At 44.2% G+C, this 27304-nt stretch overlaps 1 protein-coding gene across 8 annotated transcripts in view; it reads right to left on the bottom strand.

Moving 5' to 3' along the window:
- LOC139556958 (IQ motif and SEC7 domain-containing protein 1-like) overlaps window positions 1-27304 on the bottom strand; it is a 184387-nt gene that overhangs the window by 7478 nt on the left and 149605 nt on the right. For 7 of the 8 annotated variants that reach the window (XM_071371149.1, XM_071371156.1, XM_071371150.1 and 4 more), the window contains 11 exons: window positions 19268-19520; window positions 17280-18565; window positions 16476-16637; window positions 15388-15510; window positions 14543-14709; window positions 13504-13643; window positions 4407-4436; window positions 3106-3231; window positions 2778-2877; window positions 2379-2540; window positions 1643-1819 (listed from right to left, as the gene is read on the bottom strand). In XM_071371149.1, the coding sequence (XP_071227250.1) occupies window positions 1643-1819; window positions 2379-2540; window positions 2778-2877; window positions 3106-3231; window positions 4407-4436; window positions 13504-13643; window positions 14543-14709; window positions 15388-15510; window positions 16476-16637; window positions 17280-18565; window positions 19268-19520 (2726 nt within the window). Of the gene's footprint in view, window positions 1-1642; window positions 1820-2378; window positions 2541-2777; window positions 2878-3105; window positions 3232-4406; window positions 4437-13503; window positions 13644-14542; window positions 14710-15387; window positions 15511-16475; window positions 16638-17279; window positions 18566-19267; window positions 19521-20322; window positions 20722-27304 lie in introns of those variants that run through there. The other variant, XM_071371151.1, reaches the window with a different exon arrangement.

Below are 27304 nucleotides of genomic sequence, written 5' to 3'. Positions count from 1 at the left end.
GTTCATATTTACTTAGGAGATAAAGAGAGACATTTGGTCAGTGTACTTTTACACTACATTTTGAATTTACTGCATTGCTCAAACTGAAAGGACAAGGAAATCATTTTTGCAACATTCAGCTGAGGACATCGGCATAACTACAAAGAGCTAAGCAATGTTAGTATTTCTAAACTACAACGAGTTACGATTATTCATCGATTTTTTCTCCCCCTGATAAAATGTGACAACACAGATTTAATGTTGTCACAAGATGTAGATTGTCATAAGGAAGGGTAACGGGTGGCTTTCGTAGAGAGCCAATGGCAGTGACAGTCACGGAGGAGAAACATCAAAAGCAATACAATGGCTGTTGCACATGAGGTGTACGAGCACATAGAGCAGTTTGCCACTGTCATTAGGCTCAGCCAAAGGATACATGACCAATCTTTACATATGGAGAAACAGTTGAAAACCCAATGGGAATGGAAATATCAGGAAGTACATAATGAGATGGAGAATGGCGAGAAAAGGAAAATATATTGTACACAGGACATGACCACACTACCGTGCCACATCCTGTGTTGAGAAAGTTAGGGCTTAAACGTACACAGAGACCTAAGACATGAGGAAGGAAAGACTCCTATGTTGATCTATTGACTTCAGCACTGACTAGCCTTATCGTATCTGTATTTCAGTATAGTACCCAACACGACAACGGAAACAGAGCAAATACATCCTAAATGTGAGATACTGTAGAACTCCTGTATGGATTTCATTACGTTACCATGACGTCTTAACATAACTGCGATCCAGAATGAATGACATGTTCTCAAGGTGATTCGCTTTAGAGTCGAAATGCTATGTGAAACACTCTCGATATTCATGACAATGAGACGTTCTTTGTAATTTTGGAACCAGATCTCGTCTCGCGTCAGTTATTGTATGAGAACAGATCCCCATTGAGTTCAGGAGGTTTGGATCACAGCAATACGTGAGAGAATGATTGGTAGTGAATAACGGTGGATTAATTAAACATATAACAAGCAAGCCTTATCATGAAATGTTTGAGAAAAAAAATAGAGATTTAAGAATGAGAATGTGACACGAAAAAGTGCAAAAATCAAAGGTGTTCATTGAGATATAAAGTATATTTTGATTTAGATACAGGGGCGAGAGCAATCCTTCCTTCAATATCACTTCTCAGTGGAAAGGCAAACCCTCTAAAGTAGACCTATTGATAACATCATACCAAATAGCTTATTCATTTAGAAACGTCTATTTTTCCAATGGCACAAACCTACTTCTGTTGTTTCATATCCCAGGTTATGATAAAAATATTTCACATTGGGGTAGGGCACCAGTACCAGAAAATAATTTTAGGACTAAACTAACAGGACCTTAAGCGCTATTATCTTGTGAAGTCTCACACTGCCCAGATACAGAATGCATTTCAGTTATTTAATAAGAACTTCTCACCCGAATAACGTTTGACTTAATCATCAATACAGCTTAAGGGAAGTCGGACATCAATTCAAGGTGCGATAAAACATCATGTTGGATGTTCAGAGTTATATTACCATAGGACGAGTGAGGAGGTAAAAACAACATAGTCTCTCCCAGGAAAGGACCGTTTTGTGAACACAATGGTGACCTTTGACCTTACCTGCTTCGGAGAGGTCGCGGAGGGAGCTGCTGAGGGCGCTCCTCTTCAGGCCCTCGCCCATGGTGTAGGTGTCGTCCAGACTGGCACGGTTCATGTTGCCATTGCCAGCCTCCTTCTTCAGCCCAGAGCTCTGGGACATACTGGGCCTCACCACCCCTTTCTGCTTCTCAAGCTCAGCTTTATATGAACATACATATGGGGAGAGAGTAAGGTAAAGATAGCGTGTGCGTGTGTGTGTGTGTGTGTTTCAGCATTCATCTTCAAACATACAATATTTCTACATTTCCTCATATAATTTCATTACTGGCACTTACTTTTATATAGATTATTACTATACATTCGGTAACTATTGCATTTACATAATAATCAAATGTAACATTGTAAAAGTGCACCTAAATCCTTTCGCATATTCGACTCATTCGTAAAAACAGTCTTGTGTGTGTTTCTCTTTGATAAATGCCCTTCCGCAAACACAATCCTCCTCGTGGTAGTCATCCTGTGAACTCTATAAACATACCTTCTCATAAACAGAGAGTGAGTAATGAGGACCAGGCCCTATCTGCCTCTACTTGACTGAGTTTACATGGCTCGCAGCGGCCAGGGAGGGAGGGGCGGATGGAGGGAGGGAAAAAGGGAATGAGGGTGGGAGGGAAAAAGGGAATGAGGGTGGGAGGGGAAAAGGGAATGAGGGCGGGGCAAACAGAGGGAGGGACAGAGAGCTAAAATGTCTGCTCACACTCTATCCTGTATTTCTCCATTTCCTGGACCTCGGCGATAGACTCTCGCAGGTCGTCAGTGAACTTCTTGCGGTCCTGGGGGTTGGGCGCATTAAAGTTGATGAGGACCTTGATGTCGGCACCTGGTATGGCTGATGTAAGCCTGATTCCATTCCCGTAATCTGGACCAAACACAGAGAGAGAGAGACCTTTAAAACTCAGGGCATCGACCACAAAGGAAGTTTAAAATCTGTCTAATGTTTTGAAAGTATAAACAGTGTCTCGTTCCATCATCACAGGATGGTTACATGTATATAGATGTGCAAATTGAACCCAGTGGGATGTACTATATAACCATGCTGGGCTAACAACACATCGCAGAGATGGTGAATGGGCAGGGAGAGGTCTGTTCTACTTACACTGGTTCTCAAACATCAGAACCTGCATCCCATACAGAGAGAAAGACTGCCGGAAGCTGTATGTCACAGAGTTCTTCTTCTTCTGGAAAATCTTTGTCACCTGCACCCAAATAAAACACCCAAACAAGCACACAGACAAATACACGAGTTATACTGTGAGGGCAAGAAACATATTGGAGAAACCCAAAAAAAAGTTTGAACTGAAAGCTCATAGACTGTACTTCTTTGCTCATTGTTGTTGCTGTGAGGTCACATTTGAAAGACCATATTTGACTAACCATATTTAACACAGGACAGGGCAGGACAAAAGGCGGGAGAGGACACGTACCACCAGAAGGTCATTAAACAGGAAGATCTCCCGCTGGTGCAGGCCTAACTTCTGGAGCTTGTTGGGGTCTGGCACTTCAAACAGCCGACAGTAGCACACTAGCCTGCGATGGGGCAGGGACAGCACCTAGAAACCAACCCAGCGACATTACTCACTAACACACACAGCGGTCAGGCCCTGGGCTTAGGTCAAAGAATAATATGACCCCAAATTGAAGTATAACTGTTGTTAAGCGCACATGCACGCACTCAGACATACGTGCGCAAACGCACACACACCCCTCAGCTATGCCAACAGGGAAATGAAAACAAACAGTGAGCCTCTATTTTAGGATGATTTAGTGTGAGGAGTGCAGGGGAAATGGGTTATAATCCGAATAGTGTGCTATAAAACCCCGTGTGATGCTGTTTCTCCTCGTTACATTATTCATCCTAATGTATTCATTGTCGTTAGGAGAGGTGGTTTCACCACCCTACTTTGTTCGGAAGTCAGGGGGACACAGAGTGATTAGACTAGGTTCCCTTGGATCAAAACACATCTGTCACTTATTCCCCACACAAATTGTGCTCATAAAACTTGAATACCAGGAAATGAAGACGGTATAAAACTGTCTCATTCATCCAATGAAAAGCAGGAGCCAGCTGATATCGAGATGATTTTCATCTAGTCTATGACTATGTAAACAGTGTAACGGCAGTAGAACAGAAGCCTGTGAGCACATAGGTTACAGAAGGTTACATCGTTTATTCTTCTCCCAAATAGATTCAGAACAGTCTTTCAGCACGTCTCACCCCTAAAACATTCATGACTAATAATACCCACTCTAACAAATGCCCTCTGTCTGTGGGAGGCTTCTGTGTGGATAGGAGTGTGTGCGTGTGTGTGTGTGTGTGTGTATGTACGCACATGTGTGTATGCGTGTGTCTGTGTGCAGCCTCTCTGTGTGGTCGGCTTCTTGGCAGCGATGCATGCTCGGCTCAGCACAGTCAGGAAACGGTGCAGCTCACTGGCACCGAGGAATGTATATGTGTTGACTCGGTCTACAGGTGCATCACAGGAGATCCTGCTCATCTCAGTAATAGGTGTGGACTTTTAGGGGCAGGAAGACCCTTAATCCCAACTAAAGCCATCTGAAACAGCAATTATCTACAGGATGTGGATTATTTTAGCCATCCTGACACTAAGACTGGGTGATGTTAATACAGGCCGAACCCCTTGCTTTACATAGAAACTGTGGGTGAGTAAAATGACGCATAACAATGACATGATCATTGCATGCCAAACTGTGACCATGTACTTACACATCCTATTCCATGGTGGAGAGATCCAATCTGCAATGGGAGGACAGAGAAAATATCAGAGGGAGACTCTCATTACTGTTTTAAGTGCATACAGGACACGTGCCTACAACCTGTTACATACAGTTGAAGTCAGAAGTTTACATAGACCTTAGCCAAATACATTTAAACTCAGTTTTTCACAATTCCTGACATTTAATCCTAGTAAAAATTCCCTGTCTTAGGTCAGTTAGGGTCACCACCTCATTTTAAGAATGTGAAATGTCAGAATAATAGAGAGAATGATTTAGTGCAGCTTTTATTTCTTTCATCACAGCGGGTCAAAAGTTAACATACACTCAATTAGCATTTGGTAGCATTGCCTTTAAATTGTTTAACTTGGGTCAAAAGGTTTTGGGTAGACTTCCACAAGCTTATCACAATAGGTTGGGTGAATTTTGGCCCATTCCTCCTGACAGAGCTGGTGTAACTGAGTCAGTTTTGTAGGCCGCCTTGCTCGCACACGCTTTTTCAGTTCTGCCCACACATTTTCTATAGGATTGAGGTCAGGGCTTTGTGATGGCCACTCCAATACCTTGACTTTGTTGTCCTTAAGCCATTTGCCACAACTTTGAAAGTATGCTCGTGGTCATTGTCCATTTGGAAGACGCATTTGCGACCAAGCTTTAACTTCCTGACTGATCTCTTGAGATGTTGCTTCAATATATCCACATAATTTTCCTGCCTCATGATGCCATCTATTTTGTGAAGTGCATCAGTCCCTCCTGCAGCAAAGCACCCCCACAACATGATGCTGCCACCCCCGTGCTTCACGGTTGGGATGGTGTTCTTCGGCTTGCAAGCCTCCCCCTTTTTCCAAACAAGCCTCCCCCTTTATGGCCAAACAGTTCTATTTTTGTTTCATCAGACCAGAGGACATTTCTCCAAAAAGTACAATCTTTGTCCCCATGTGCAGTTGCAAACCGTAGTCTGGCTTTTTTATGGCAGTTTTGGAGCAGTGGCTTCTTCCTTGCTGAGCGGCCTTTCAGGTTATGTTGATATGTTTTACTGTGGATATAGATACTTTTGTACCTGTTTCCTCTAGCATCTTCACAAGGTCCTGCTGTTGTTCTGGGATTGATATGCACTTTTCGCACCAAAGTAAGTTCATCTCTAGGAGACAGAACGCGTCTCCTTCCTGGGCGGTATGATGGCTGCGTGGTCCCATGGTGTTTATACTTGCGTACTATTGTTTGTACAGATGAATGTGGTACCTTCAGGCGTTTGGAAATTGCTCCCCAAGGATGAACCAGACTTGTGGAGGTCTACAATTTTTTTTCTGAAGTCTTGGCTGATTTCTTTTGATTTTCCCATGATGTCAAGCGAAGAGGCACTGAGTTTGAAGGTAGGCCTTGAAATACATCCACAGGTACACATCCAATTGACTCAAATTATCTCAATTAGCCTATCAGAAGCTTCTAAAGCCATGACATCAATTTCGGGAATTTTCCAAGCTGTTTAAAGGCACAGTCAACTTAGTGTATGTAAACTTCTGACCCACTGGAATTGTGATACAGTGAATTATAAGTGAAATAATCTGTCTGTAAACAATTGTTGGAAAAAATACTTGTGTCATGCACAAAGTAGATGTCCTAACCGACTTGCCAAAACTATAGTTTCTTAACAAGACATTTGTGGAGTGGTTGAAAAATGAGTTTTAATGACTCCAACCTAAGTGTATGTAAACTTCCGATATATGGTCCAAGACATCTGTCTGTTTACGTCTGTATAAGCCATGAGACATTTATGTGCAAGCAACCCTCATGGGAACCTCAAAGTAGGGTTTCAGTAATCCTGTCTGTGAGTCAGTAATGAGTTGAATGAAGTGGTTTAAACAACTGAGGTGAAAACAAGATCTCTAGCTCTACAATACCAGTGGGACAGATACAGTACATTATTGTAGAATGGAAGTCTAATTTGTTGTTTAATGTCCAGGTACTTCACTGTACCTCCGGCCCTCTGAGGGTTTTGATACTGCCGTTTAGTGATGATGAGGGATCATTTTTCTTTGGGGTATACGGGGTTAATCACTCCTTTAAATTCCTGGGGTCACTTAGAATCTCAGGCTTTTCCCCCTTCTACCTTTACATGACTGAAATGACGCAGTCTCCATTGCACTGCACACTGCCCTAAACAAGAGAAATAACTATGTAAGAATACTGTTAGACTACAGCTCAGCCTTCAACACCATAGTGCCCTCCAAGCTCATCACTAAGCTCAGGGCCCCGGGTCTGAACCCCTCCCTGTGCAACTGGGTCCTGGACTTCCTGACGGGCCAACCCCAAGTGGTGAAGGTAGGCCACAACACCTCCACCATACTGATCCTCAGGAGGGGATGAGTACAGGGGAGGGGCTGAGTATGCACCCCACAGGGGTACGTCCTCAGCCCCTCCTGTACTCCCTGTTCACCCATGACTGCGTGGCCACGAACGCCTCCAACTCAATCATCAAGTTTGTTGACGACAACAGTAGTAGACTTGATTACCAACAATGACGAGACAGCCTACAGGGAGGAGGTGAGAGCCCTGGCTGAGTGGTGAAAGGAAAATAAACTCTCTCTCAACGTCAACAAAACGAAGGTGCTGATTGTGGACTACAGGAGACAGCAGAGAGAGCACACCCCCATCCACAGGCCCGAAGTAGAAAGGGTCGAAAGCTTCAAGTTCGGCGTGAACTTCACTGACAACCTGAAATGGTCCCTTCACACAGAATGCGCAACAGCGGCTCTTCAAACTTGGCCCCTAAGACCCTCACAAACTTTTGAATCTTAGTCACTGTTCTAGCTGGCTAGCACCCGGTACTCTACCCTGAACCCTAGAGTCTGCTGCCCTATGTACATAGTAATTAAACACTGGTCACTTTACTAATATTTACATACTGTTTTACCCACCTCATATGTATATACTGTATTCTAGTCATTGAACACTGGTCACTTTAATAATGTTTACATACTGTTTTACCGACTTCATATGTACAGTGCATTCGGAAAGTATTCAGACCCCTTGACCTTTTCCAAATGTTATGTCACACTTATTAAAAAAAATATTTAAAAAACAATGTTTATCAATCTGCACACAATCCCCATAAGAACAAAGCGAAAACAGGTTTTTAAAAATGTTTGCAAATGTATAAAAAATATCAAACAGAAATACCTTATTTAGATAAGTATTCAGACCCTTTGCTATGAGACTTGAAATTGAGCTCAGGTGCATCCTGTTTCCATTGATCATCCTTGAGATGTTTCTACAACTTGATTGGAGTTAAATTCAATTGATTTGGAAAAGGCACACACCTGTTTATATAAGGTCCCACAGTTGACGGTGTACGTCAGAGCAAAAACCAAGCCATGAGGTCGAAGGAATTGTCCGTAGAGCTCCGAGACAGGATTGTGTTGAGGTACAGCTCTGGGGAAGGGTACCAAAACATTTCTGCAGCATTGAAGGTCCCCAAGAACACAGTGGCCTCCATCATTCTTAAAATTGAAGACATTTGGAACCACTAAGACTCTTCCTAGAGATGGCTGCCCGGCCAAACTGAGCAATCGGGGGAGAAGGGCCTTGGTCAGAGAGGTGAGGTCACTCTGATAGAGCTTCAGACTTCTTCTGTGGAGATGGGATAACCTTCCAGAAGGACAACAATCTCTGCAGCACTCAACCAATCAGGCTTTTATTGTAGATTGGCCAGATGGAAGCCACTCCTCAGTAAAAGGCACAACAGCCCGCTTTGAGTTTGCCAAGAGACACCTAAAGGACTCTCAGACCATGAGAAACAAGATTCTTTGGTCTGATGAAATCAAAATTGAATTCTTTGGCCTGAATGCCACGTCTGGAGAAAACCTCACACCATCCCTACGGTGAAGCATGGTGGTGGCTGCATCATGGCTGTAATCGCTGCCAAAGGTGCTTCAACAAAGTGCTGATTAAAAGGTCTGAATACTTATGTAAATGTAATCTTTTTTTTTTTTTTAATAAAATTGAAGAATTTCTAAAAACTTGTTTTTGCGTCGTCATTTTGGAGTATTGTGTGTAGATTGATGAGGGGGGAAAACTATTGCAGAATAATGCTGTAAATGAAAATTGTACACCCAAGGTAGGCTACTGCCTCTTTAAGAGCTAGAAAATATTAGATTCTCACCAAATATATTGTCTTCTCACACTATTCAGACCCCACAAACAATAAACAGCTTATGAAGCTCTCGTAGTCTATAGATCACATATTGCAAACAAATAATCTGAACTAAAAACTCTACACATTTTGGAATTTCTGTGTGTCCTTAATAATCGCTAATCAATATCCAAAAAATGATGCGAATCTGCACATCAATATATCTTCTCTTTTTTGTGGCGGGTTATGGCAGGGGAAACTGTGTTGCAATAATGGCAAGTGAACCTGGGGAGCTTTCGTTCACATTGTCCTATAAAACAGAACTGGACCGTGGAATTCAAGGTAACCGAACTCAGACCACCTCTCGAGATGGTCACAGTTCGGTACGCTTTGGGGGCTCTTTTGAGGGGTCTAAGTTCCTTTGGAGTTCACATAAATTGTCTGAAAGGGACCAAGTGTGAACCCTTAAAGACTAACCAAGTGTGGACCAAGTGTGAAAACACCCTTAAAGACTAACCAAGAAAGCCTCATAGCTCTAATCGCTGCCAAATGTGATTCTAACATGTATTGACTCAGGGGTGTGAATACTTATGTCAATTAGATATTTCTGTATTTCATTTTCAATAAATGTGCAAAAATGGCTAAAAACACGTTTTCACTTTGTCATTATCGGGTATTGTGAGTAGATGGGTGAGAAAATGCATTTAATCAATTTTGAATTAAGGCTGTAACTCAACAAAATGTGGAATAAGTCAAGGGGTATGAATACTTTTGTGGGCACTGTGTATACTGATGTATAAACCTTTTCTATTCATATACTGTCCATACGATATTTACACATCATTATATGTGTATATATACATTATATGTTTATATTCCGCTCTCTGACATTGCCCATTCTGATATTTCTTAAATATATATTTTTGGATGATGTGTTTATTGCTTTAAAAAAATTATTGCTAGGCATTACTGCCCTGTTGGAACTATAAACACAAGCATTTCGCTGCACCTGCGATAACATCTGCAAAATCTGTGTACACAAGCAATACAATTTGATTTGTTGTTTTCCCTCTGTTTTTGCTCCTATATAGTAAGTGCAAGTAGGCTATGCCTTTTCACTATACTAAGTGTTATATATATTAGTGCAGTGGTACTCATTGCGCAAGCCCTTCATTTGCAGATTGCGGTGATTTTCCTATTTCCCATTCATAAAACATAACAATGATACAATTTCAATTCAATGTCTTTAATGGAAGCCTGAATCACGTCATTGAATATACCTATTGCTCCCTGGACGGCAGACAGATGGCAGTATAGCGCAGCTGTTGAACAGAAAGGCCGAAATAGAACGCAACTGCTCAGCTACAGCGACCGACACATCAGTCTGCTACTCCCATTTAATTTTGCAGTCTGGTAGACATGGATATTTGTTTTGTTCTGCATAATAGGACTACCTCACTTTGTCTTATTTGACAGAAGGCAGTCAATTGTTTTGAAGGAGCAAATTTAGAGCGACATTTCCAGTCACACCGTGCCCACTTTGACAAAACATATCCGCCACAAAGCAACCTCCAGAAATTACAAAATAGCGCAACTCAAAAGACAGCTCAAAGGACAACAACAAATGATGGACAGATCTAGCGCTGTTGCAGAGAAAACGACAAGGCAACATATGAGATTGCTTGGATACTTGCGAGAAACAAGGCTCTCCTGAACATGGCTCTCTCGGGATATGCTGTCTGAGTCGGTACAGCCACCTGGATTCTTTGTGCATCGTGCCCGACAGGAATAAACATCTCTCCGGGAAGAAGATGGGCGAGGGCTGTATGTTTCATGATTAACGACTCAAGGTGTAACAACATGCAGGAACTCAAGTCCTTTTGTTCACCTGACCTAGAATTCCTCAAACTGAAATCGCGAACCACCACATTTAACCATGGAAAGGTGAATGGGAATATGGCCGAATCCAAACAGTGTAGTTATTCCCTCTGCAAGGCAATCAAACAAGCAAAATGCCAGTATAGAGACAAAGTAGAGTCGCAATTCAACGGCTCAGACACAAGACGTATGTGGCAGGGTCTAGAGTCAATCACAGACTACAAAAGGAAAACCAGCCATGTCACGGACACCGACGTCTTGCTTCCAGACAAACTAAACACCTTCTTTGCCCGCTTTGAGGATATTGCAGTGCCACAGACGCAGCCCGCTACCAAGGACTGTGGGCTCTCCTTCTCCGTGGCCTACATGAGTAAAACATTTAAATGTGTTAACCCTCGCAAGGCTGCTGGCCCAGACGGCATCCCTATGCGCTTCCTCAGAGCATGCGCAGACTAGCTGGCTGGTTTGTTTACGGACATATTCAATCTCTCCCTATCCCAGTCTGCTGTCCCCACATGCTTCAAGACGGCCACCATTGTTCCTGTACCCAAGAATGCAAACGTAACTGAACTAAATGACTATCGCCCTGTAGCACTCACTTCTGTCATCATGAAGTGCTTTGAGAGACAAGTCAAGGATCATATCACCTCCACCTTACCTGTCACCCTAGACCCACTTCAATTTGCTTACCACCCCAATAGGTCCACAGACAATGCAATCGCCATCACACTCCACCTGGACAAGAGGAATACCTACAGTGAGGGAAAAAAGTATTTGATCCCCTGCTGATTTTGTACGTTTGCCCACTGACAAAGAAATTATCAGTCTATAATTTTAATGGTAGGTTTATTTGAACAGTGAGAGACAGAATAACAACAAAAATATCCAGAAAAATGCTTGTCAAAAATGTTATAAATTGATTTGCATTTTAATGAGGGAAATAAGTATTTGACCCCTTCTCAATCAAAAAGATTTCTGGCTCCCAGGTGTCTTTCATACAGGTAACGAACGGAGATTAGGAGCACACTCTTAAAAGGAGTGCTCCTAATCTCAGTTTCTTACCTGTATAAAAGATACCTGTCCACAGAAGCAATCAATCAATCAGATTCCAAACTCTCCACCATGGCCAAGACCAAAGAGCTCTCCAAGGATGTCAGGGACAAGATTGTAGACCTACACAAGGCTGGAATGGGCTACAAGACCATCGCCAAGCAGCTTGGTGAGAAGGTGACAACAGTTTCTGTGATTATTCGCAAATGGAAGAAACACAAAAGAACTGTCAATCTCCCTCAGCCTGGGGCTCCATGCAAGATCTCACCTCGTGGAGTTGCAATGATCATGAGAACGGTGAGGAATCAGCCCAGAACTACACAGGAGGATCTTGTCAATGATCTCAAGGCAGCTGGGACCATAGTCATCAAGAAAACAATTGGTAACACACTATGCCGTGAAGGACTGAAATCCTGCAGCGCCCGCAAGGTCCCCCTGCTCAAGAAAGCACATATACATGCCCGTCTGAAGTTTGCCAATGAACATCTGAATGATTCAGAGGACAACTGGGTGAACGTGTTGTGGTCAGATGAGACCAACATGGAGTTCTTTGGCATCAACCCAACTTGCCGTGTTTGGAGGAGGAGGAATGCTGCCTATGACCCCAAGAAACCATCCCCACCGTCAAACATGGAGGTGGAAACATTATGCTTTGGGGGTGTTTTTCTGCTAAAGGGACAGGACAACTTCACCGCATCAAAGGGACGATGGACGGGGCCATGTACCGTCAAATGTACCGTCAAACCCTCAGCCAGGGTATTGAAAATGGGTCGTGGATGGGTATTCCAGCATGACAATGACCCAAAACACACGGCCAAGGCAACAAAGGAGTGGCTCAAGAAGAAGCACATTAAGGTCCTGGAGTGGCCTAGCCAGTCTCCAGACCTTAATCCCATAGAAAATCTGTGGAGGGAGCTGAAGGTTCGAGTTGCCAAACGTCAGCCTCGAAACCTTAATGACTTGAAGAAGATCTGCAAAGAGGAGTGGGACAAAATCCCTCCTGAGATGTGTGCAAACCTGGTGGCCAACTACAAGAAACGTCTGACCTCTGTGATTGCCAACAAGGGTTTTGCCACCAAGTACTAAGTCATGTTTTGCAGAGGGGTCAAATACTTATTTCCCTCATTAAAATGCAAATCAATTCATAACATTTTTGACATGCGTTTTTCTGGATTTTTTTGTTGATATTCTGTCTCTCACTGTTCAAATAAACCTACCATTAAAATTATAGACTGATCATTTCTTTGTCAGTGGGCAAACGTACAAAATCAGCAGGGGATCAAATACTTTTTTCCCTCACTGTATGTAAGAATGCTGTTCATTGACTATAGCTCAGCATTCAACACCATAGTACCGTTCAAGCTCATCATTAAGCTTGAGGGCCTGGGTCTCAACCCCGCCCTGTGCAATTGGGTCCTGGACTTCCTGACGGGCCGCCCCCAGGTGGTGAAGGTAGGAAACAACCGCTCCACTTCGCTGATCATCAACACTGGGGCCCCACAAGGGTGTGTGCTCAGTCCCCTCCTGTACTCCTTGTTCACCCATGACTGTGTGGCCATGCATGCCTCCAACTCTTGCCTATGCCGCTCTGTCATTGCTCGTCCATATATTTATATGTATATATTGTTATTCCATTCCTTTACTTATATTTGTGTGTATTAGGTAGTTGTTGTGGAATTGTTAGATTACATGTTAGATATTGCTGCACTGTTAGAACTAGAAGCACAAGCATTTTGCTACACTCGCAATAACATCTGCTAACCATGTGTATGTGACAAATATAACTTGATTTGCTTTGATAGTGTGTAACGAAAAGTCCCAACACTCTCTCTCCATGGATAAATGTGCGTCTTTGGGCTGTATTTGACAAACGGAATGCCATAGTTAATCGAGGGGCTATGGAGTGACACATTTAATTAAGACGAGTCATGCCAGAGTAAACCCAAGGGCGTTTCAGGCATCTGCCTTTTATCAAGCACTATGCAAAAAGTGCAGTAGCAGAGTTTTAGGTACATTGTGTGCTCCTCACCGGTTTCTTCCCCACTATGAGTTTCTCCACCTTCTGAACCTGAGACACGTGGTCCTCGTTGGTCTTCAGCTCCCTCTTCCTGATCCTTTCATATATTCCTACCAGAGTCTCCCTGGGGATGTCCTCCCCATCATCCACCCCTGAGGAGGAGAGGAGACGATGGTTACACACACACACACACACACACACACACACACACACACACACACACACACACACACACACACACACACACACACACACACACACACACACACACACACACACACACTTTGTCTTTTCCATTTCGCGTGAGAATATGAATCCCTCTTATCCAATTACTCCTCCTTGTTTTACCATTGCCGACACTCATCACGATGGAGGATGAATCAGCCCATCACGCTTTACTTCTCGAATAAAATCTCAAATGCCAAGCAAAAAACGACAAGTAGTTGACTGTGCTTCTATCGCGCTGCTCACCCAAGACTAAGAATTGCTAATGTGATTGTGTGAAGGCGCAATTAATGACTGTTGACACATTTCCATCAAGGTCGTCGCTACCTCAAAACAGCCTCGACTCAAACACACAGTCGCAGCCTGCCCTTGTGAACTGCCCGACGCTGCCAGATATTGAAATGGAATTTTAAAACACACGTAACATGTGACAGCCTCTTCAGACAGTCAACATTCTGCTGTCACCCTCCCTATGAAAAATGTCTTGTTTTCATCTGTGTGCGATGAAAATGTTGCTTTCGTGATTGAAACGCTAATCATGTAGCACAAATTAACCTGTTCCATTTGTGATTGCTTATTCTCTGCTCCACTTCTGTCCTGCTGAGCTGGAGTGGATGTGTGCTTTCTACTTTTAATCCAGATAGATAGCACTGTTACAGGTGTGCCTTGTTAAAAGCGGTGAAGAAATCACATTGTGAATGTCCTACACTCACTTGATGAAGTTTTTAGTCGATTTTATCATTCTTTATTTTCTCTAAAATATGTAGAGGACAATGTCTCCGTTTTGTCTTCAGAAACCATGACATCCCCCCCCCCTCTCTCTCACCTCGGAGGTTCTTGACGAAGTCCTCCAGCTTCATCTTCCTCTCTGGCTTGACGTTGGGGCTGTACATGTCTGTGTTGAGGAGGATGATGGCGAAGGCCAGGATGAAGATGGTGTCAGGGTTCCGGAACTGTCGCACTACCGTGGGGTTACAGATACAGTAGCGTTGGCTGGAATACAAAACAACAGGAAAGGGAGATGACATCACGTGTCAGAGGTGAAAAGAGAGTCAGAGGCTTTTGACATAGAGAGCCATCATAGAATGCATTTGAATATAAAACCGGATTTTGTCCACACATTTGTCTTATTGACTTGCTGGTGAAAATGTGTAAAGCCAGCATACAATGCATCACATGATGGACAATAACTGTCAACATTGTGTGTGTACCGTGTCATCATTATTGCAGCATTGCGTGAGGAACTGTCCTATTTACTCAAGCAAAAGTAACTGAAGCACCAAGTCCCTCTACGCATTAATAAGTCATTTAGCCAACACGGTGTTGTGAGCAAAGTCAGCAGTGACTTGCATTTTCAAGACATTGGTCAACATTTGCATTACATTTGAAAATGTAACGCAAAAGAGTGAAGAACTGTTAGGTCACTCGTGAGAGAGAAAACGTTATCCGAAACTAATGTGCAGTACTCTAGCGATTATAGTATTTTGGTTGATGTTGTTACCATTTTAAAATGCTAATACTGACCTGTAGTACCCTCTTGGCCAAACCTGTCTACGTGAATAGCCCCTCATCCTCAGTCTACATGTGTGCTTATATCCCCCCCCCCCCCCCATCCTAACGTGGCTGTCTACCTAGTATATGCTTCTCGGAGCCGTCGATCGGTTGGCTCACCTGTAGGCTTCGATGAGGCGCTCCACCTTCTGGGCCTCTCCCTGGACCCGGATGTGGTTCTGGAACTTTCTCAGTGCCTCGTCCAGCTCCATTGACGAGAAATCCATCTCGTCCACCACACAGCTGGAACACACAACCAACCAATGAATTCCCTAACCAACAAATACGTAATTGATTTGTATAGTATTTAAAGTTGGAATCCTTAATTGAAACAATAAGAAAGCAGTCACCCCCACCTGTGTTTTGGTCAAAAACTGAGGGATGGGCCTGGAGAAATGTAACCACTCTCACATTCAAAGCGAGCGCCATGTATACCAGGACTGACCATACACGACACACAAATTAAACCACGTTTTGAGGCTATGCAAGTGTTTGTTTACATTCACTTTGCTTCAAGAATCAATGGGTATATATCATTAATTAAGACCAACAATGTATGTGGAAACTAAGGATTCCAGCTTTAACAGCAAGTTCAGTAAACTCCGATATGACATCAATATCAAATGTAAAAATGCAACCGATGTCGATATGTACTTTCCATATTGGTGCCCATCTCTAGTTCAAATCTACACGTGGAAAAGTGGTTATTACAAAAGTCCATCTCATTCACTACCCAGCTGAAACGCGCAGACCAGGGGGGGAGGCATTCTGCACCCAGCAGGTCAAGATGTGTCAAAATCTAATAGGGATCCACCTAGTAGTCCTTTGAAAATACATAAAGCACATTTGAGAGAGGTCAAGTGTGAGGAGCAGCAGATTGTTGAGAGAAGCAGAGTGTGGACGTTCTACTAGGCTGACCCAAGGCCACAGATACACAACGTTCGGCCATCTTACTTTGAGATGTAGAATTTTAAACGGGCACAATGTTGGAACCAACTGTTCCAAGACAATTACCTCCCAGTTAGGATATAAATGAAGAGCGGTGAATGCAAAGATGGCTTGCTGAACTTGGAACAGTACGTCTATTGTTCTGGCCTGGCCTACAGTATAATGCTAGCTGTGCAAGGCACTGTGATCCCCCAATCAATGTTTTTTTGATAGACAATAACAAGTGTCACATGACCTGGCCTTTACAAATTAGTACTCACTCCAGGACGTCTCTGTTGAACTGTTTCTGACGGTTGCCCAGGAACTCTCCAATCATCTGCCTGCTCAGGCCCTTCCTCTGAAGCAGGAAGTGAGCCACACCCACAGGCGTGTCCGGGACGAACCCTCTCTCAGTCAAGTACTGGACGCCTTTCTCTGGCTTCCTGCAGACACACAAGAAAGAAGGGTTCGTGTTTATAGCGAAGCAGACAGACACAATGAGACTGACACCAAAGGTGACTCGACTGAAAAAGTCTAGCATGACATCAAAATAAGGCCTTTTTGAAGCAGGTGTGTCCTTCTGCGACCTATTCAGTCATTTTACAGAGCCAAGTGTGGCGTTTGATTCTGTGACTGATAGGAAGTGGCCACAACAGGAACAGGGTGGTTAATATTTAATAAGGGCACAGAAAATGGAGCGACTGTCTGGCTGTATGTAGTAGAGGATAAACTGATGGACTGTAAAACTGCACCTGTCTGGATTTCTCATCTACAGAATATCAGTCCTATAAAAGTAGACCTATGAGTCTACAAAGAGTTTACACGAATGCACAAATATATACCTTAGCCCATAGGCCTACCTTATACAAATTGTATGCATTTTTACCATTTCATAGGACTTGTCTTTAACCCTGCTAATTCACTTGAATTCGACTGATTGCCTTATATGTGTGGCCCAAATACAATCCTGATAACTGTAAATAGGTCACCTCAGTTTCTCTATAAGAACCCCTCTGCTCATTTACCCTTAATTACACCAATCAGTGGACAACCACGTTAGCACTCAGTCAGAGCTGAGCACCTACTTGTTGAAGAGGTTCAGGCCGATGCGGTAGTGCCTCTTGCGGATCACATCGTTGCTGAAGACGGGCGAGTCCCAGCTGTTGCGTGTCTCTTTGTGGTACGTCTGCTTGCAGAGTGTCTGCTCCCTCAGGCTGTCCCTGGACGACTCAGAGCTGCAATTGATGGTGTCGTTGGAGTTAGACGTGCTATTGATGCTGTCGTTATCCCCGTCTGAGAAGTCGGACTCAGACTTGCTCTGCCGATTGGCAGAGCCGTTGATGGCCAGGTGGCTTTCCAGCGCCCGGTGGCGGTGGCGGAGGGGCGCCTCGTCGTCCCTGGAGGGCGCCCGCGGGGGTGGGCCATGAGAGATGTGTTTGGGGCTAGCCTTGGAGGACGCCATGATGTGGCTGCCCCCGTGAGGCTCGTAGACGGGCGGCCGTTTGACGGAGCTGCGGTCAGAGCGCTCACTGTGTTCGGCGGAGCTGTCGCTGGGCGGCTCGATGGTCAGCAGGGGGAGGTGGTCCACCCTGAGCCGCTGCTCCTGGCACTCCAGGGAAGGGGTGCTGCGGCAGCTGGTGTCTGTGTCACGCCCCTCATCTTTAGCGTCCAGGGGCCAGTACTCCTGGGAGGAGTTGGCTGAGCGCAGGCGTAGGTCTGACTCAATGCTGGAGGGCTGGTCACCAGACCCCCGCGACAGACCCAGAGAGGGAGACAGCTCCTCCTCGTCGATAAACAGAGTCACATCGCTGTAGGATGCCATCATGTCCTCTCGCATGCGTCCCGCCACCCCGCGGTGAGGCTTCACCTGATAGGCCACCTCCCTCTCCACCTCGGGGCAGCCCATGGCCTCAGGGTCAAGACCCTCGTCGCCCTGCAGGCTGCGGCAGTTCAAGGCGTCATCAATGGATTCGGCCAGAGACTTCACCTGCCTGGAGAAGGCGTCCTCCAACTCCGTGATGGCGTCCGTCAGGTCGTTCTGGGAGGCGGGGTGAGACGCCATGTTGGCCTGGTGGTGGACCTCCATGTCCCCGCACTCGGACTGTACCAAGGCCAGGGGGGTGCCGTCGTCTGTCAGGGACACCTGTTTCCCCTCAAAGTAGGAGCTGTGGACTTTCTCAGGGCCCTCGAAGGAGAACTGCATCCTCATGTTGGACAGGACGATGCGTCGAGACATGCGGTTCTCAGACATAGAACTCCTGAGACGCTCAAAGTTTTTGTTCATCTGGTACTGGCGGAAGGCTGTCTGGATGGTGCGGGCCGCATGCCGGGTTATGAAGCGTCCTCCATATTTACGCTCCAGCATCTCCACCTGACGGACAGAGGAGAACGGATTATCACAACGTCTTCATTATAGGATAAGGATTATATTTTGACAAATGATGACCAATGCTCAAACACTTGTGGGACTGAATGGATCTTTCCAGGGAAACATGGCTATAATTTATTAGTAATACACATTTCAAGGACGAGCAGAGAACCTGTAGCAAAGCAATGCCATGGTTTTGTTTTCTTCTCAAAGGTATCTGTAGATGTTCGAGTGTTTGTAGTGTGGTCATTGACATAGAGGTTCAGTAAGGGAAATGTTATTTTGTCTTTAAATTAAAGGGAGTCCTATCGAGACCAAGGTCTCTTTTGCAAGGGAGCCCTGCATCTTACAATTACACAACAAATTACACAGAAAATAAATTAAAAATTACACTCGTGAAAAACATTCCTCAGCAAAGAGGTCCTCAATCAACACTCTGAGCTGTCCGAAAGGCACCAATACATCCATTTGTAGAGAACTCATAAGATAGTTTCTTTGCTCTCCATGTATGGAACAAAAAGCTATTTTCCCTAAGTCTGTAGCAACAGACAGCACTTCCAGAGTTCGCCATCCTTGTGATCTGGTTTGGTAACTCAAACTTTATGGGTAAGTAAAGATGTCAGGTAATGTGGGAGTTTTTGCAAAATGGCTTCATAAGTCTCGATAGGACATATACAGGGTGGGTCTGAAACAGTGATACCCTACCTGTTTGTCCTGGAGGTCAGCGGAGAGCTCATAGCCCTCGGAGAGCGAGCGGGAGCGTTTGATGGCCTCCTCCTCGGCCTGCTTGCGGAGGATGGACTGTGAGTGCTGGAGCTTGGGCCTGCGGGGGGGCCGTTGGGGGCCCGGCTGCACCCCGTGGCTGTAGAGGGGGCCCTCGAAACGGTCTGGGCTTATCACTGGGCCCCTGTAGCTTGCTCCACCGTCACTCTCACTGGGCCGCGCATCCCCCTCCACACTGCAATGACACAGAGGAAGAGATACAGTTAGTCTACTGCAATGACACAGCAAGAAATACAGTTACTATTTCAACCCCATCCGCACTGCAATGATACAGAGAGAGAAAAAAGTCACTCAAAGCTTTCATAGCCTGTGCTCATCCACTGCTCTCTCAATAGTCACCCCATACTGACACTCATTGAGCAGGCATCTCATCCATTACTACACTAGAACCTATTAGGTACAGCAATCACCACTAACATTGACCATTCATTCTTTCATAGTGTGTATATTACTTTAAACACTGTGCTGCAGAATAAGTTCAGGAAATGTCGACGACTTCAAGTACCCACGGCGTGAATTCCAACTAAGCCGTGGATGCCTAAATGAAAACGGCCAAAGGAAACAGTGAGGGTTGAAGTCCGTGTTCCTGTGTGTTCAGAAACTTCATTAAAGAGCCAACAGTTGGTGGCAGAGCAGCATTCAGCAAAACCACGACTCGCACGGGTAAATACTGCAGTCGTTTCTCAGAAGTGCTGATACTCTCATTCCTAGACACAGCCTACATCTCAACACTGCGCTGATTAAAAGTGCATGTAAGTGGGTCTGCCTTGATTAACCATTTGAAATATGACTGTTAACAGCCCTATTCATTTTCTAACATGTCACCAACCCAATCTCTATGAATAAATTCAACACGGTCAGGATATTGATAAGGACGTAATCCCACAGCAGTAAGAACCAGGTGGAGCGTCAACAAACTAACCGGAGCAACCCAACCCTTCAACCCAGCATATGGTCAAACAGGAGAGGGTACTCACTCACTCTTACGTTCAACAGTTTGAGAAGACTGCTTCTTCACACGCAGAGACATCCTGTTCTCGATGAACTGCCAACTCTTCCTCCATGCCTTGTCCACCATGTTGAAGATTTGAGTACACGCTCCTCCAGGAAACTCAGTCTGCACCAGGCAGTTCAAAGTTCAACCAGTGACCAATGACAGTTACATCATGTTTGGCATTTAGGAGCCTCACTTCTACTAAAGAGAGTCCAATATATATTCCAAAGTCCAGCTGGAGCGCACGGTGACAAGGTAAATACATCAAACGTTAACAATAATTCAGAACCGACTTAAACGGAAGACGATTCAATGAGTCAACGTGGAAGTGTGTATGGGAGGCTTCACAATATAACTCCTGTCTTAACTCTGGTCACAGGTGCTTTCACTTTAACACAGGACGTGTTGTGTTTTGAATAGTGACTTCACCTGTTAGTGTACACCTGACACACCCCTTGTTTCTTAGGTACATACAACCACTGCCCTCCTCATACAGGAGACTGCCAACTACCGAGTTACAGCCAGGAGGATTTGTTGCTGGATGTACACTACAAATAAGGAAATGAATCTTCAAGTTGCAATGCAAACTACAGCCAGTGTGGCTTTTAGCAATGATTTCACAGTTTAGCAATGCCTTTTCCAATTTCCATTGTACGCTAAATGAGAAATAGTGATACTGGACAATTGTTTACAGAAATTGATATTCAGACTATTTGACTCATCTTACACCACACCCAAAAGTACCAAACAAGGTCGATTCCCTATAACATGCGACCTACAAACAGATGTCAGAGTCACAGCTGACCACAGTGTCAATCCCCTGACCATGACCACAGTGTATTTCCAGCCTTATAGTGGGCCGTCGTGACCTTTAAAGTCTAACCACAGTAACTGTATTGAATATTCACGACACACCCTTCTGCATCCCAAATATATACCGACGCCATGTTTACACCCACAGTAAAAGTTTAGTGGGCCCTCCAACTGCCTGATTAAAATGTAGGGGCCTTCTGACTGATAGATGGGCACTAGCACTACTAACGTATGCAGACCACAGCTAAGGAGTCACAGGGGTTAACACGTGAAAGGCATCGAGGAAACGGCCAAAGCCACTCCAGCTTCAATGCAGCTCAATCAGTTTAAAACGTCTCTGAAAGGGACACATTGTGCTTTGTGAGGCCTTTTGTATTCGTTTTAGACATTCAACTGCCTATCAACCAAACAGCAAAGTGTGATTTCTGTAAACATGTTGGTGGGCGTGGCTCTATAGCAGACAGCCAGGCTGCCACCTGGGACGTGGAGGAGTTAGCTGAATACAGACACAGAATGGTGAACTACTACAAAAACGAGGGTCCTGCAGTAAAATTTTAAGTGACGGTTGTGTATGTATTAGGGCTGCCCCCCCCAAAAAAATTTTTATTGGTCGACCAAGAGTTGTCCTGTTCTTTTGACCAATCGATTGGTCGAAATCTTTAAACTTATTTTTCAATATATAGACAGACACACCCTGTTTATTGACACACCCTGTTTGAATAAAATCAAACTCCATATGCACTGAGCTTGTCTGATACTTTAAGCACACTGTTCGATTAAATAATTAAGACACACAAATGACTCAAGAAAGAGCCCGATGGTCACACTGTGTTAAAAAAAAATGACAGCGAGTGCCTGTGTGAGAGCATTGTCTCGCTCTCTTCCCTACTGCAGCGAAAAGGCACCACAGTACAGCAAGTGTTTATTGCGCTGTCCGTGCTGAAGCTGCAACATCAATTTAGCCATTTCCTTTTTACTTGTTTCTGACTGAAAAGTTCTGTTACCGAAATCACTAATTTGTTTAGGAAAAACATTCCTTATTCCCTCAACCCTTGCTCTCTTTACGTGAAACATCTAAGCATCGCATGCACGTGATCAGTAGGGCCTGACCTATAGCTGATCATAATCACATCGATAAATTGGTTATAACAAACTCCGAACAAAGTAACAAGTGACACAAAATGGATGCAGAGGAAGTGAAAAATAAACTCGAAACGGGCGTATGTTTACCGGTTGCTCAGGAGGGAAAGGGGAATTCAGAACTGTGGAAGACATTTGACTTAGTTGTGGAAACTACTGGAGATCAAGAAAAAGGAGGGTATAGGAGCAAGCGTTGCGTGAATATTGTGTGCCAAATAGTTGCTGTTAGATTACGATATAATTTTTTCGGACCATTTGGAACAGTGTAAACGCTAAATAAGTGGTCCGGAGAGTCTGTTCTAACTGGAAAAAATTATATGTAAAGCCTTTATTACAGCAGACTAAAAACAGTTGCAAAACAAACGCTTGGTTGCATTTCAAAGCATTACGGTCTCGTATGCTGTGTGACGGCATGAACGAATGAATGATTGATACAGTAGCCTATATATTGAACTATAGGCCTAAGTCAGTTACAGCATAAAGACTAAACAGGATGCGCTCTTAGGCCTACAGCTCGATGTTGGTTATACAAGGCTGCTATACAACGCCTACTAATGATAACGACATTACTTATTATTATAATGACGGCCATAATATTAACTGTAATAACAAAAAGAAGGAGATCAAGAAAAAGGAGGGTATAGGAGCTGCATATTATGTGTGACAAACAAGTTCTGTTAAGATTACAATATTATTTGTCTGCCTGTTTGGAACAGTGTAAACAACACTAAATAAATGATGAGTAATACCAGTCCGTTGTAACGAGAAAAACATTTGTAAAGCCTTTATTACAGCATAGTAAAGATAAAAAACAGACAAATCTGGGAAATTGCTTTATCTGCCCGTTGCGCCATTGCGTGAGGCTTGGTGCTCACGGAATTAGTAGGCAATTAAACAAACACTCAAACAGGCAACAGAAACAATATCCGTCTTATTTCTGTAAATGTATATGGATGATTTATAAAGTCAGGCACATTTAACAGCTAGGCTATTGATTATAGACCTAACTAAGTTTCTCTTCAGTTTTCTTAGACAATTAGGCTAAGGCAAGGGCCGTTTCCTCATTTCTGCTGCTGCTGCCTCCCACGCGTTGATTCAATCCCAATATGCTGGTTAACTTTGCTATTATGCACATAGCAACATAGGGAAAGGCGCCAAATCTACAGCCCACTGAATATTATGTTTCAAAACCGCATTTAACACAGGAGAAAGCGCAGTTGTTATAAAATAATATTAGATTCATTAGTGTTGCACAATTATTTCGACATAATATAACCATATATAATTTCAGTACGACGTCTTACGGTGATGGACTGTTCCATCCCCGTGGCCTCCGCAATGGATTAGTCCACTGAGACAGGCGCGACTAAGACAGGTGTGTTGTGCACCACGAAAAACGACGAAAGAAATCTCAGGTGTTCAACAGCCTATCGACCATACAATTGACCCGTTACAGCCCTAGTATGTATCACGTCGTTATACGTTGTCTGCATTTACAATTTAAGCCCAGCAAAAATAATTGTCCCTTGGGATAAATAAGCTACACCTTATCGAGTTGAACTGAATGTTGTGAGATGAATGAATTTAATGTATTAAAACTCATCGTCACAGCAAGACAATACTTTAAGACATAAATCGGAGCTATACTCCTTCCACAGCTTTCTTCCCCACCAATTTGTCAACAGACTATATCAGAGTAAATTCCTGTGACAGTTTAAGTGGATAACATTAAGTCTCCCTTTCTCTCCAACTCCCCCGTTCTTTTGGGTTGAGACACAGAGGGTCACATAAGGGCATGGTGACACGGGCTACCTTGACAGTAAGTGAATGCTAACCGCCTCCCTTGGAACATTAGATATACACATAGTGTCCTGTCTCTAGACCATTTAGACCTGCAGACAGCTAGCTACAGCTACAATACACACAGAGGCCTATTTACTGCATGCGGCACCAAACACAAACCCAGTGTGACAGAGTGAAATCACACGTCTTGCGTAATCGCCGCGGGGACGAGTGTCCCCGACCATCTGTCGTGGCGGACTGTGTGACCATGCGTCCTTCCCTGGAGTGAGAGGCAAGCGCACTGAGCATGCTGCCACAGTACCACCAGAGACCAGCGATAACCATGCTTTATATTCATTTCAGGGGACTGTTGGAAGTGGTGGTTTAGTTGGCGTAACAGACTACACCGAACCGAATAAACATAGCTTCTACATCTGCATTGCTTGCTGTTTGGGGTTCTAGGGTGGGTTTCTGTAGAAGCACTTTGTGACAGCTGCTGACCTAGAAAGGGCTTCATAAATACATTTGATCACAAAGTCCCTGAACCGTGTTATAGTGAACCTCTTGCTCTATGATGCTGGCTGTGTTTTTCACATAAACAAAGACTTATTTTTCCTGATCCTGTTTAAAAATAAGCTTTCCTACAGAGATTTAGAACCTGTTTTCTGTACGCTAGTGTAAGAGCTTTCGGGGGTTTGTTCTTCGTTGTGTCCGGCCATGTAAGATAGTAGCTAAGTGGACATGGTTGCTTTACAGTGCGCGATTCCCTCTCCTCTACTGCGCTGGCCCTTTCCATGGAATACTGAAGACACTCACCAGCATTCTTGACCTCACCCTCTCCTCCTCCACTTCTCCAGCTCCATCCATCACCCATTCTCCCTCTGCTTTTATTTCTCCCACGTCAGCCACCAAGATGGTGTAATGTAAGTAAGAAGAGGAAGAAGGCGAGAGAAAGAGACTCCGAGTGATGTTCTCTTCAAGGCCAGCCTCACTTCTCCTCTGTCAGGTCAGTTGTTCATGACGGCGGGAAAAGAACCGGGGGGGGACGGGGGACGGAAGGAAGAAACAGCGGCGTATTAGTGAGCAGATGTTTCATTTTGCGGTGAAAAGAAGGGAGAGAGGAGGAGAGGAAAGCAGGGCTTCAGATGACATCGCTCCAGGAGAGAGCTTTTAAAAGAACAACACATCTACAGACTCCACTTGGTTATTTGAGTTATGACTACAAATCCACTGTCCTTCTCAGCCAATCAGATACAACGGGGATTAACAAAGCACCAAAAAGAAAGGTAAACCAGTGGCAAGGTAATGAATGAAGTAATATAAGAAACACCTCCCCCCCAAAAAAAGAGATTCAAATTGCTTTCCCCATCACTTTAAATAAAGTTTGACTTGTCTTTTATTATATTAGCAAACTAGAAGCAGCAACGGTGGTCTAAGATCCTCCTGCCAGACCTAAAGCCGCCTAGCTCGCTGCCTGGTCTGGGTTTGGAAGGACTGGAGGAGTACGTCAACTCAGCTGGTAGGGATTTTCAGTTGGGGGCCCAGAGGTGGGTCTTCCCTCTCTCCCTCCCCTCCTGGTAAACATGCATAGACTTCAGCGTATTCCATCACGCAGTCCAGAGGGAGAAAAATTCCTGCCATCCTGGAAAAGAGGAGTCACATCCACGGAGGTTCTGGGAATAGCGGACTGTTATTATGTGCAGGTTGGAGTTTTTGACGCAAGAGGAGTTCCAGTGTAGCACTTGCCCTTTCAACACAATTGATTCCCATTCAAAACCCTATTTTCCCTAACCTTAGCCCTAAACCTAACTTTAACCACAAAACCTAACCTTAAACTTTAACCCCTAATCCAAATTCTAACCTTAAACCCCCTAGAAATAGCCTTGTGGGGAGACCCCACTGGGGACTAACAAAGTGTCCCCAGTTGGTCAAATGTTTGTTAGTTTACTATTCTTGTATAGTTAAACACGTCTACACACACACCCACCTTATTCCTTCATTCACGTGTGACGGTCTGTGTTTTCTCATCAACTGTGAAATATGTTTAGCTTGCTATATGGCAGAATGTCACTCCCTTTCTCATTTAGCCTTTGGTACTCCGAAAGAAACAACGAGGGGACAAAAGTCTCACCGTAAGTCAGATGAATCAATTATTAACTTAATGTGGCATTACAGTCCCTAACCCACACCCTGACCCCTAACCCCACACCCTAACCCCTAACCCTAACACCACAAGGAGTGAGTCCTCTCCTGTAGACCACCAGCACATGTTCTCCAAACACACACAAAAAAACAGATGTTCTCTCTCTCTACCACCAGCCAGTAACTCAGAGAGCTCATAAACACAAATGCAAACAGTGGTCGACAAAAGACGCAGACGTGTAGGAATGTTTCGGAGGTCAAAGTTCAAGCAGACAACACAGCAACCATCTGATGTAGTGCAAGCGCAGTGTTAGAAGAAAAAATAATAAACAATGCTGTCTGAACAACACTCCGATACATTACTCCTTTCAGGTCCAAGAATCATGTTAGTGGATCTTTTTAAATGACTCACAAAGGAGAGCTAGTATACGGAAGCAGATTGGAATTTACAGTGTAGTACAGCTGGAAACTGGCTAGCTGTGCCGGCCAAGTTAACCGACGGGATCATTAAGGAGAGTTTTCCGCTAGACGTTATGTAGTCGACATCATCACAGTCGTGATTACAAACTACTGTGATTTGGACTTCTCAATTTTAAACTACTGTTAACTAATTCCGTTTCAGTGGTTGTGCGCTAGCAGGAAAGTTGGCACAGTCTCAGGAGAAAGGAATGACCGTCTAGACAGAACACCAGTCCCACGTAGTCTCTGGGACAAACGGTCTCATCTGGCCTGCACAAACATTGATACCCGCCACAATTCTGTTGCAACGCCTATTTTGCCATTGTCTAGCAATGAATCATGCTTCTACTGTAAATAGTTTTAGCCTGGAATCATCACTGTGGAGCTTACTGTATGCCTAAGCCTCACACTGTCACTTTAACCTATATCTAGCTCCACACAGATATGAAATGTCGGTCTGAGCCACTGTGGCTACGACAGGTTCAACGCAGTCATACCTAACCATCCACAAATGTACAGCACAGAGATGCTAATACTACTGTGAGGAAAATGTTTAGCCAATTGCATTCGTCACCTACACAGTTACAGCAGGTAAAAAAGGTGCAGCAGAACACTTGTGTGCTAGCTCC

This window comes from Salvelinus alpinus, chromosome 28 (genome assembly GCF_045679555.1).
Source record: "Salvelinus alpinus chromosome 28, SLU_Salpinus.1, whole genome shotgun sequence".
Taxonomy (NCBI): domain Eukaryota; kingdom Metazoa; phylum Chordata; class Actinopteri; order Salmoniformes; family Salmonidae; genus Salvelinus; species Salvelinus alpinus.
The sequence above is the reverse complement of the archived record's forward strand: the minus strand, read 5'-3'. Positions and strand labels throughout refer to the sequence as shown.